The sequence below is a fragment of the Oncorhynchus kisutch genome, linkage group LG29 (assembly GCF_002021735.2).
Source record: "Oncorhynchus kisutch isolate 150728-3 linkage group LG29, Okis_V2, whole genome shotgun sequence".
NCBI lineage: Eukaryota > Metazoa > Chordata > Actinopteri > Salmoniformes > Salmonidae > Oncorhynchus > Oncorhynchus kisutch.
The window spans coordinates 10,785,796-10,799,055 of NC_034202.2; the positions used below are offsets into that span (position 1 = coordinate 10,785,796).

The 13,260-nt window shown below is 41.9% G+C and overlaps 1 protein-coding gene across 3 annotated transcripts in view; it reads right to left on the bottom strand.

The window, feature by feature from the left end:
- The window catches only part of fibcd1b (fibrinogen C domain containing 1b), a 322,405-nt gene that overhangs the window by 34,449 nt on the left and 274,696 nt on the right, over window positions 1–13,260 (bottom strand). For 2 of the 3 annotated variants that reach the window (XM_020465256.2, XM_031809372.1), the window contains exon 8: window positions 549–11,582. The exons of the other annotated variant lie outside the window; for it this stretch is intronic. In XM_020465256.2, the coding sequence (XP_020320845.1) occupies window positions 11,320–11,582 (263 nt within the window). In that variant the 3' untranslated portion in view covers window positions 549–11,319. Of the gene's footprint in view, window positions 1–548; window positions 11,583–13,260 lie in introns of those variants that run through there. 3 annotated transcript variants of the gene reach the window in all.

Here is a 13,260-nt window from a genome sequence, read left to right on the forward strand (position 1 = left end):
CTCTCAGTAATAGGTGCAACAAGAACAACTACTAAAATGTCATTAGTTTGAACAATTATGTTACGTATATAATTATACATTTACATTTTTGTTAATTTAGCAGACACTCTTATCACACCATAGTGCAGGGGAGTACTGCAGGTACTGCATGATTTTGTTACAACTAATTGATCAGTTCAGTGACTACCTAAATTCAACACAGGCAGTCTTACAGGTGCCTGCAGCACCCCAGGACCAGGGTTGCCTTCCCCAGCCATAGTCCTATCAGACTTCTGATACCAATGCAGGGTGACCCATCATTTATAAAAATGGTATAGAAAAGTGTTTTGTATTTTTGAAATAAAAATGTCAGTATTTTTTTTATACAAGATACATTGGAGATGAATTCAGCCCAGTGTAATTCAAATTACAAAAAACTCTGAAGTAATAAAAGTACGTATTTCACATGTAACAGAACTACTGCCCATCTCTGTACACACTCATGCATGTACAAACACATTGCACAAGACACAAACAGATAATACAAACATGAAGAACTTTTCCACTCATAAAATGTGAATGTTTATTAAATGTTGACAAGAACATTAAAACACAGTATCAAGATTCCACAAAACAATCTATATTCACGAGAGAGAAAAATGAAAGAAGAGTTGGTTCTGTGATGGGGACTAGGGAGCTTGGGACTGAGGGAGGTTGGGTTTGGGGAATGGAGAGATGGAGGAGGTGGGATAAATGGAGGGGTTAGGGAAATGGAGAGCATGTGAGATGGAGGGGGAATGGAAACAAGGAGGAGTGAGATGGGTGAGGGAATGGGGGGATTGATCAGTACTCTGCTGACGCTGATGATAATGAGTGGGAGAAAGGGATAACTCTGAATGATCCCAACTTCTGTTTATAATGCTGGAGTCAAGATAGAGCTTGAGTTTAAAGGAGAACTGCCTTCTCGAACCAACTTCTCTGGTTGTAAATGGCCTATGTGGCACCGATATGACACAAACACATTAACTACAGTGTCAAAATTGACAACAAAGTGTAAATATGATAATGTTGGTAATTAAGTCAGTCTTGTCCAAAAATGAGGTTTGGAAGTGAGTGCATCACAACATGTATGGATGGGATGGGTATGGATTACATGCCCACTTTTGCCAATGATGATGTCTAGATGGCAAGGAATGGATTAAATGCAACAAACGTACATGATGGCTGTGACTGGTATGTGGTGAGTAGCTAACTAGCTAGCTATGATACTGTTATACTGTGATTTAACTAGGTAAATACATAGCCTCTCCTGATTGTGTAACGTTATGTAATGTCATAGAGGAAGATTTGCATAGTTAACATTGCATCTGATGACCAGGTTTGATAGGATGTAAATTTAGCCAGCTTGCTATCGATTACGTTTCAACTCAAACTGGCTAGCTAAGAACCTCCCTATGCTAGCTAACGTTAGCTAGCTAGGCAATTAATATAAACTCGGACAAAGATACAGATAACTAACCCAGATTTGCAAGTTAGGTAGCTTGATACTTTTATGAGAACATGCATGTTGTTTGGGTCAATGCTTGCTTTCGATAACTCAGTCCATGGCGGAATTCTGCCTTTGCTATGGAACTGGAGTCATGATCAAGAGCTAGGTTAGCTAGTATTCTGTTGCTTCATCTGCAATTAGTGCTAAACTTTTCTTATAAAAGTACACTCCGTTAAAAAATTTGGGGTCACTTAGAAATGCCGTTGTTTTTTTGTCCATTAAAATAACATCAAATTGATCAGAAATACAGTGTAGACATTGTTAATGTTGTAAATTACTATTGTAGCTGGAAATGGCAGATGGGTAATTCCATTTAGAATCCAGGCAGAGTTAGCCCAGACAATGGTTGGAATTTTTATTCACATGTAACCTGCATTCAAAATGACTGTTGGTATTAAGAACAGCGCTATAAGGAGACTACCTAAAGTCATTTAAACTTGAACAATCATTAAGGTACCGGGATAAATACATGTAAGTAACTTAGCTTAGTAACTTAGACTAGTTTAGAAACAGTTATGTTAATTATCTTTCTGTAGCAAAAGATTCATCAGTCAATCAATGTACATGCAAAAACACAATTTCCCCTCCAAAATTGAGCTGCAATAATGCATGCTGTGAAATATCATAATGATGGGCGTGGTTTTGATGGGAATGTTTCACTCAGTAAAACAGTCACACTATCACCCTCATTGCTGGTTATTAACACCAACACATGCGTTCTTATACACGACGTGTTAATTTTACTCTTAGACTAGAAATGTTACACTGGAAAACCAACACTTGGTAACACTGGCCAATTTACTGTGTGTATTTTCCTCTGGCAAAAATAAAGGATGCTACTTGTCTAGCCTGAATTCCAGTCTTTTTAGCTAACATGCTACAAATGTATGTCAGCAAGCATTCAGCATTGTAATGTTGCACAGCTGGTTGCGTATGGTGCTTTCAAGACAACTGGGAACTCTTAAAAAAGAAGGTCAAATCATGAAGTCAGTGATCTTCAAGTTGGAAAGTCGGAGCTCTAGAAACATGGCCACATTTCCGACTTGGAATTCCGACGAGTTCCCACTTGTCTTGAACGCACTGAAGTCGGAAGTAGAAGAATTTCGAATTCCGAGTTACCAGTTGTTTTCAACAGGACAATAGTAAAGGCTCAGCTTCACTATCCTGAATCTATTCTGTACTTACGGTCACTCTATTAGTATAATTACTTCCAAATGAGAGAAAAGTTATTTTCCGTGCTTTATGTTATGTTAAGTGATGATATTTAATTTCATTCACAGGTTACTTACAAAACCTGGTGGATTTGTTGTTCAACAGTGACGTGTGAACCCCCCTACCATATCAGAAGCAGAAGGCTTAGGCAGTACGTGGCCAGGCAACAATCCCACATTTGATCTGGTCATAGGCAAGAATACTATCACTTGTCTGTCCTGGAATTCACCTTACAACCATTGATAATGTATCCAGTGCTGTGTGTATCAACTCTACCTTGTTTTTCAACAGATGGAGTCCCATGACTAAAATACAGGTTGATACAGATGTCTGAACTGGGAGAGACCTTGCACTCAGCATTAATGTTATACAAGACACATGGATGACTTTTGTCATATTTTGTTATTATTGAATTGAATGGTGGGGGAATATCTCAGAGAATCATCTTGCATTGCCTTTGGAAAGTATTCAGATTGCTTGACTTTTTCCACTTTTTGTTATGTTACAACCTTATTCTAAAACTGATAAAATAATTATTTTCCCCTAATCAATCTACACACAATACCCCATAATGACAAAGCAAAAACTGTTTTTTTGGAAATGCTTGAAAATGTATAAAGAATGAAAAATGAAAATATCACATTTGCATAAGTATTCAGACCCTTTACTCAGTACTTTGTTGAAGCACCTTTGGCAGTGATTACAACATTGAGTCTTCTTGGGTATGACGCTACAAGCTTGGCATATCAGTATTTGGGGAGTTTCTCCCATTCTTCTCTGCAGATCCTCACAAGCTCTGTCAGGTTGGATGGGGTGTATTGCTGCACAGCTATTTTCAGGTCTCTCCAGAAATTCAAGTCCAGGTTCTTGCTAAGCTACTCAAGGACATTCAGACTTGTCTTGAAGCCACTCCTGTATTGTCTTGGCTGTGTGCTTAGGGTCGTTATCCTGTTGGAAGGTGAACCTTCGCCCCAGTCTGAGGTCCTGAGCACTCTGGAGCAGGTTTTCATCAAAGATCTCTCCGTAATTTGCTCCATTCATTTGCCTCATTTGCCTCAAGCCTGACTAGTCTCCCAGTCGCTGACACTGAAAAACATCCCCACAGCATGATACTGCCACCACCATGCTTCATCGTAGGGATGGTGCCAGGTTTCTTCCAAACGTGGAGCTTAGCATTGAGTCCAAAGAGTTCAATGTTGGTTTCATCAGACCAGAGAATCTTGTTTCTCATGGTCTGAGAGTCTTTAGGTGCCCTTTGGCAAACTCCAAGCGGGCTGTCATGTGCCTTTTACTGAGGAGTGGCTTCCGTCTGGCCACTCCACCATAAAGGGCTGATTGGTGGAATGCTGCAGAAATGGTTGTCCTTCTGGAAGGTTCTCCCATCTCCACAGAGGAACTTTAGAGCTCTGGCAGAGTGACCATTGGGTTCTTGTTCACCTCCCGGACCAAGGCCCTTCTCCCGCGATTGCTCAGTTTGGCCGGGTTGCCAGCTCTAGGAAGAATCTTGGCGGTTCCAAACTTCTTCAATTTAAGAATGATGGAGGCCACTGTGTTCTTGGGTACCTTCAATGCTGCAGAATTGTTTTGGTACCCTTCCCCAGATTTGTGTCTCGCCACAATCCTGTCTTGTAGCTCTACGGACAACTCCTTCTACCTCATGGCTTGGTTTTTGCTCTGACATGCATTGTCAACTGTGTGACCTTATATAGACAGGTGTGTTTCTTTCCATCATGTCCAATCAATTGAATTTTCCACAGGTAGACTCCAATCAAGTTGTAGAAACATCTCAAAGATGATTATTGGAAGCAGGATGCACCTGAGCTCAATTTCGAGTCTCAAAGCAAAGGGTCTGAATACTGTTTTTTATTTTTAATACATTTGCAAAAAGTTTCAAAAATGTCTAAAATCTATTTTTGAATATGGCTGTAACGTGAAAAAATGTGGAAACAGTCAAGTGGTCTGAATACTTTCCCAAAGGCACTGTATATGGGACACCATACGAAAGGATGATGACTAACATGTACTATCAGACAAAATGGTGATAGGTACAGTATCTGTGTAGGCTGTAAATAACAATAGAAGATGAAAAACAAGTGTAATACTTTCACATTGTTATAATAGCAGAACACTACTTCTACAGTGTTGGGTTGATGTTTGAAATATACTTAGTCATGTTACCATACTTGAACTCATTGCTTACTTTACATTAATAATTCATATATATGTTGGGGTCCATGGAGGGTGGATAGAACCTAGGTGTATGGAATGTTACTGAGTGAGACAAGGGGGATTGCATGAAGTTTACATTCTGTCAAACATGTTACTGTCAAATTTCATGGCTCCTATGGAGGGAGGCAAATGACAACAGTCTGGTTTCAGTCACTAATACGGTAGGACAGTCATAGATTAGAGAGGAGTAATAAATTCTGCCAGTGGTCAGGTCAGATGAAGTCCTATCCCACACACATACAGTAAAGTATTGGCTGTCTCGATGTGCAAGAAGTTGATTCGGCCTAGTAGGAGGGTATAAATATATGTGCTTGTGTAATCATGTCTTTGTCTTTGCAGCTGTGTGACCCAGTGGGTGAATACACTTGGTTTGAGCTTTTTCTAGTCATCTGTGATTTTTTTTTTAACTTTGTTTGTTCAGAACCTTAAACAACAGTATTATGTGAAGGACTGTATATTCTGCATGGAACTGTTACGCTTGAAAGGTATCAAAATACTTTGTTTGGAATATCTACGTAAGTTCAGCAATTTTATATTACTCTGTAGGCTACCTACAGAGTGGTATGAGTGGTATGAGACAAGTGGCATCTTCCTGCGTTTCACATCTGCCTGTATTTATTGAACTCTGCCTGCTGAACCCATGCACCTGTCCATAACCTGTAATACATTATATAGATGGAAGGGACTACATTACACACTGGAGACTTGAAGACAGGATCTCACCCAGAGAGCTGTAAATGTCAGGGTGTGGTTAGACAGCCAAGTCCTTAAATTAGACCATTTAAATATAATAGAATGCCACTCTATTTCTGGCGCAGCTGAAGTTGTACCACATATTTGTATGCTCCTTGTTCTATCTGCGGTTGTCCTCGACGCACAACTTATTTTCTTTTGCTAGGTAAAGTGTAGGCATACTGTCTTTATAAGCATATCGATATGATAGCCTATTTGCAGTAGAACACGTTTTTGTCTTTGTAACACAAGCGTGGGCATCGATTTTGTTGTTGATAAATGTATCTACACTCAAGCTGGCCATGTTTGTGCAATGTCCACATGTAGCCTACACCTGTAGGGATATTAGTTTGGGGATTTGTGCCCTAGGAAAGATCTAAAAGCTGGAGTAAACAGAGACGGGATGAGACCAAACTAGCATCTTCTCGAATATTGTGTTGACAACTTAGTTGACTGAAGACAAGGGCATTCAACTCGCAGTTGTTGATATCGTGTCCATAGGAACACGTGACGAGACAACACTTCCAGTTGCAAGCTACTTTCGTAGCAAGGTGTTGTGGAACGAGTGTGTCATGAAACACATTCCAGACACCGGTACTTCTTGCTATCTTGGCATAACTGTGATGTGACAGAGGAACATCAGCTAGCTAGATAGGCTAGCCAGCTGTAGCTGTAGCTATCCCCAAGCTATCTAGCTATCTAGCTGCTGTCTGATTGGTTAAACACAAGGTCAGCGCAGGCTATAACCTACACATACACCTGAATTAGTAGATCATCTTGAGATGGTGAGTCACTTCTCTCCATAGCAAAGCTATCTTAGCTTACCTCACTATCACTAAATTACTCACTACTGACCTTGTTTGTTTGTTGAAATCGCTAAGACTTTACTTGTATAACTTTATCAAAGGCATGTGATCAATGACGTCCGAAGCTTTGATTCATCGAACAACCACCTGATGGTTTGGTGCTGTTTTCGGTAGAAGACAAAAAGGTTACTCTCTACACTCGCTACAGTGTGTGGGACATCAACTACTGTATAATAATGTGGCTGCTGTAAATTATTTTGACCAACAGGTGTCACTAGTGTACACTATGGTGATCAAAACCTTGAGTAATGACAGAATTTCCTGGAAAGCATCAATGCTTCAGTGATCTTCGTCCACCTCCTTACTAAAAGACACTCCCAAGAAACACCCACATTAAACCACACCCCAAAGACAACTCTTGTTTGTGCTTCAGTAATGGAAACTGCATTTCTTAATGAGCACTGGACGAAAAACACATGCGGAATCAGTGAATGCAGTTCACCTTTAAGCAGAGAGGAGGGAGGTGGATGGTGCTTGTAACAGCAGACAGAAAATGAGAGAAGTGGAGGAGGGATGGAGGGGGTTTGGAAAAAAAGACTGTAGGGTTTACAATACATTGATAGAACATATTATGTGCAATATTTGATGCTCAAGTGAAGATTGTACATGGGAGAGTAGAGTTGAGGGTTAAAATGAGCAGCGCAGTTCAACACATGACCTGAAGGGGGTGAGCCACTCTATGGAATTGGTTATCACATTAATTAATCGTTGATTTATTAATATCACTCTGTTATCAACACAAATAGTAGGGAGGCAAGTTATACATAAGCATCACATTAACTTTGATGAATTCCTCCCCCTTCCTCTCTCTCTCTCTCTCACTGAAGCGCACACTCTCACACATACAGAGTCTGCGTATAGATAGGCAGACCAATTCTGATATTTTTTCACGAATTGGTCCTTTGGCCAGTTGGATCAGCTCTGAAAAAAAGCTGATGTGAAAAGATCTCATGTGATTGGTCTGCCTGAAAAGACCATTAGGGGAAAGAAATATGCAAATTTAGCTGCCCTTCTAAATGCAATCAGACACACAGAAAGAGGAACCCATGTAATCTAAGTCAGCCAGTCACGTCACGATATCAGTCTGACTCATTCCAGTACCTCATTAAACTTCAGCTTTACAAGTTTCACCATTTCAATTCGGCACCAACCACATTTGAAATCATAATGTACGTCTAAATCACTATTAATTCTAAGCCGACACAAATTTTCAACATCGAAAGCTCCCATGTAATTCTGTTTCCATGGTAACACGATTAGTGTTGATAACGCGTGGTTGCTGTGCACACAGCCGGTTCTTTGATGTTTAGCTGCAGCGCTGGGTAGCGGTAGAAGAGGCAGACTGTAGATGTGGCGGGAGTCCTGGCACAGTCTTACCACCACAGGACTCCCGGAGAGCTGAGCTGACATCACAGTGAGCAGTGCTCACTCTGACTGAGTCGGAGCAGGTTTTTGTGGATGGTTGGCTGCATAGAGCCGAGGCTCTGCCGATACTGCAGTCAATAGACTGCCCTGTAGTGGAAGAAGGATCCAAGCACCAGTCCATCCAAAACACACAGCCCAGTGTCTCACTGTAATGCCTGTTTGTCCATTGGCAGCCAGGGCAGATCAAACATGTCCTCCAGAGCTGGTGCATCCCATAGAACCAGTATGTCTGGTAGAGCCAACATGTCCTCCAGAGCTGGTGCATCCCATAGAACCAGTATGTCTGGTAGAGCCAACATGTCCGAATAGATCAAAAGTGTCCCACAACACAATGTCGAACAGAGAAAGCAGAGCCACCAGACGTGCCATTGTTATCACTTCGGTAAAGATCAATTTGTGCTGTCGATCAAGGCGGATGTGTCCTCGTGTGCTTTACTATGCCCCTCCTCTTCTCACTTGCTCCTCTCCAAAAAGTCTAGCTGGCCACACTTCCACTGGTGCCCAGTCCGGTAAATGAGGAGAAGTACCGGCTCGAGATGAGTTTTTTCTTTTCTTCTTTTGACTTGTGTAAAGACGTGTAAAGTCTGTGTGCTTGAGTTATCGTTTGTCTTTTGGCATAGGATGAAAACAGTAGGACATGCTCTAAAAGTCATACACACTGTACAATAAATCTACACATATCTTTAAAGCTTTCAGTACATCTAAGAAAATCCATAACAAAACCAAAAAAATGAAGAGAGAAAAAAAACAGTTGATACACCAAATATAAAAAATATTCAGAATTGCACAATTTCATCCCCACAAATTAGCAAAACTTCTCTGTGTTTTTCTTTTTTCTTTTTTTATAATACCGTACAGACAAACATATTTTTTTGTTGTCGTCATTCACGAAACACGTTTTTGAGCTATTAAGAAAGAAAATCCAGGTTGAGGGATCGGTCGATAGCAGCAAACTGTATTTTACATCAACAGTTTCTCTGCTAGAGCCAGAAGACAAGAGCCTGCGTCACCCTGGCAGAAAACCTAGGCATTCAGCTAGACATGGGTGGATTACAGAAGAGAAAACATTACAGGAGATGGGGAGAAAGGGAGAGAGGGGAGACAGAGAAACCGAGAGGGGGGGGGTGGACATTTTCTTACATGAGATATGGATGAAATAGAACATAAAGGAGGAGAGAGAGACATAATGTGTGTATGTAGCTGCATGTGCATGTGTACATCAATGGGTTAGATAGGTTCTACCGGTTACAGCTGATTGCGAAAACACAGGCGTAGAGTTAAAATGCTGAGGAGAGTAGGGGACTATTTAATGTTGTGACCGTGGGGGTAAAGGCTAAAACATGCTTTACTTTCCTAAAGGAAGAGATGACAAACAGATTTTTCTCTCTTGTCATGTCACTCCTGTCTCTGAAAGGTGGCTTTCTCTTTCTTTCTTTCCTGCTTTCTTTCTTTCTTTCTTTCTACTTTTGGCCCCAAGGGTCCCCTTGCAACTTCACCACACTCTCTTCCTTCTCTTTTCCATACTGCTGCCTGCTACATTCACTTACTACCAATGTGAACATGATAACCCTTATCACATTTACATAGGCTCTCTATCTGTCTGAGTGGGAGCTCAAATAGTCTTACCCTTACCCTAACCTTAACCCTAACCTTAACCCCAAAAACTTAACCTTAACCTTTAACCTAACTCTAGCTCCTAACCCTAAAACTAACCCTAGCTCCTAACCCTTAACGTAATTCTAACCCTAACACTAATTCCAACCTTAACCCTAAACACCGTAGAAATAGCATTTGACCTTGTGGGGACTAACAAAATGTCCCCAGTTGGTCAAATATGTTCCGTTTACTATTCTTGTGGGGACTTCTGGTCCCCACAAGAATAGTTAAACACATCCACACACACACTGAGGAGTTAACGTCTGGGGCTCTGTCGTAGCAGTGACTTGGCTGGTGATCAGCTGGCAGGCTGATCAGACAAAGTGCCCAATATGCTCCCTAATGGCCTCAGTCAGATTAATGATATCTGCTCCCTCTCATTTACCCTTCTCCCTCCCCCCTCCATTTGATCTCCATCCACACCCCCATCTCTCTGTCGATCGCTCCCTCCCCCCTCCATTTGATCTCCATCCACCCCCCCCCCCCCGATCTCTCTGTCGATCGCTCCCTCACCCCTCTATTTGATCTCCTCATTTTTCTCACTCTGTCTATCTTATTCCCCTTTTCATTTAGTAATTCCCTTCTCACCCCTCTGTTTGATATGTCTAGCTCTGTCTCCTTCTATTTCAACCGTTCCCTCTACACCATTCCCATTCCAATGTCTTGTTATCCCACAGAGCATATCTTTAATAAAGGGATGCTTAAGCAGTGGGTGGTGAGGTACTGTGGATTGTGCCATTTTAGCATGTCTCCTGACTGGAAGGCCAATACAGCCAAGTCCCTTTGGGTGACAGACTGAGTTTTGCTGTGTCATGGTAATACTGTAGCTTCAGGGTACAGAGTTTTGTGTGTGTGTGTGTGTGTTCTCTAACTGTAATGTCACATCTCCTGTTCTGACTCAGCCACTTGTTCAAAGGTCACACCATACTTCGCTGACTGGAAACAACGCAGTAAAGGACTGTGGGAATAGAACTACTGGCTACAAGGTGCAACTATCACAGGAGAGAGGTCAAGGTCAAGGCTCAGATAGAAAAGACAGATCATTGATTGATGACTAGATGTAAATAACGCAAGAAAGAGAGACGTAAGTAAGACAGTTGAGGCTGCTGAGGGGGTGAACGGCTCATAGTAGTGGTTGGAACGGCACAAATGAAATGGCATCAAACACATGGTTTTTGAGACCGTTCCCCTGACTCCGCTCCAGTCATTACCACAAGCCCGTTCTCCCCCAGTTAAACGTGCCACAAACTCCTGTGAAGTAAGAGTGAGTAAGATTCATTTCGTGTCGCGGTGTGGTCGTTGACAGGAGGGAAACACTCAAAATCATTGGCAACAAATCTCCTAATGATAGTGATGAAGGATAAGGATAATGGGGGTGGGGGGGCACGAAAAACCTCAGCACAACAGTACGCAACGAGCGACGAGGGATTAGCAGAGGGCACAGCAAGCGGGGCGGGGCAGGGGGAAGGGATTAGGGTTCCACAGAGAAACGTAGACAATAGTAGTATACCAATCAAAGATGTCCTTTTAGTCAGTCAGCAAACAATAGCTGAACAGGAACCACAGCCTATAGCTGTCTTTTGAGTGTGGGGTTTTATATTTATTCTTATGAGCACCTTCTTCCTTCAAATTCCTTTCCTCTCTTTTTCTTCTTTTATCCCCTCATTTTTCTCATTTGCTCTCGTCGCGAGTGGGCCGTATCTTCATCTCGGAGAACTTGAGGGAGTACTGCCAGCCGGTCCAGGTGGACCACTCGATGCCGTCGGCATAGGAGGTGTGCTGCCCGCGGAGGTACTGTCCATTCAGGTTAGACGTGTGGCAGTTACGGTACCACCAGGCACCGTGGTAGAAGGAGGCACAGTTGTTCTCCGAGTGGTCGTTGTCCTTGTCTTTGGTGGTGAACTTCATTCCGTTGTGCTTTAGCAGAGCATCGCCTGTGTGTGTGTGTGGGGGGGGGGGGGGATTGGATGGGTGGAGAACACATTCATGTTGCATTCATGTACAAACGCACACGCATCATATTTACACAAACATGCACGCACACACACAAATGAAAGGGACAAGGGTGAACAGAGGAGAAATAGGGGATAGATTGGAAGACAAGAAAGGAGAAATAGATCATTAAGAGAGGTTGAGCGATAGAAGAGGCTTTAGAGAGACATACATTTGATTCCAAATCTTCAGTGCTTTGATTTGTCTTTCCTGGCTAAACCAATGTCTTTCACCAGAGCCCTCTTACATCAGACAGCACCAGAGCACCACTGCATTCCTAATCCATTTCCAAATGACTAAGGAACAATCCATCATTTCCATAGATGACGTGAGATCAGAGAGAGGCCTCCTCTCCTCTCTAAAGATCAGTCCTCATTACACAAACCACAGGGTTACAACACTTTGTTGTTCATTTATCAAAGGGCTCTATGCTGACCTCTTTATCCTTCTGCTTTTACTATCGCCTCCCTAACGATCCGATCAGCGCTCAACTGTCACATAGTGCGCGCACACACACACACACACACACACACACACACACACACACACACACACACACACACACACACACTTAAAAAAGAGCTTTGAAGCCTCAGCAGGATCTAAAACTACTCTGCGAGCATTTCCAGAAATAGACCTGAAGAGAGGTACACGGGACACTGCTAGCTATAGGCTACGGCTTTGAGCTGAATGTCACTCTTGGGTGGTTGGCTATGGAACGCCATTTGGGTTTTGCGTGTCAAATAAGATACAGGTCAAATAATGTTATTTGACACGTAAAATAAGCTTGTTGACCAATCAAGACCTAAATATGACTGCACATCAGATAATAATTTAATACGTTCATATGTTTTTTTTACGTAGTTATTACACATTGATTACACCATTACTTGTATTTCATGTCACAGCATTCACCGATACGTATGCTATGATGCTGGCAAAGTTTTGTCTCGCGCATCTGCCTCTGCTTCACTTGAACGCAGACACACATCCCCAAGCTCTGGGACAGTGCTGGTCATAAAAAAAAGCTAGCTGGCTGATGGATGCAAACAATGTTCTTCCCCAAAAACATAGCCAAACAACATAATATTTCAGTAGCTATAGTTAACTAACTAACTAACGATCAAGCTGGGTGTCATAATCTAAAATAACCCACATTTATAAGACTTATTTGATTAATGATGGGCGGACCCACATATGTGAAGCTAGACACAATAAGGGTTAGCCACAGTACTTCAATTTGCGGTTCACCTTCAAAATAAAAGTCTCTAATTGAAAGAGATGCAAATGAATGCAAATAGTTACATAATATAATAGATCATGCTAAACGAGGTTGGAATGTTGTTATATAAATTCAACAAAAGACAATTAGTTAAGTGTTCTCTAGCATCTCATCAGGGCAACTAAATCCATTATTTGCCCAGGCAGGGTGTAGCCACATCACCACTCCACTCCCTCCAATTCAATTTTCCCACAGTAACTCGCAGCGCCACCAGTTCCTACAGGGCGTGTTTCAGCATTCACAAAGAGAGCCCCTACGTCGAAACATAAAAAATAAAAAAAACATATAACAACAACCCAATGTGACAACATGATAATGGTTGCCGGATAATATGAAAC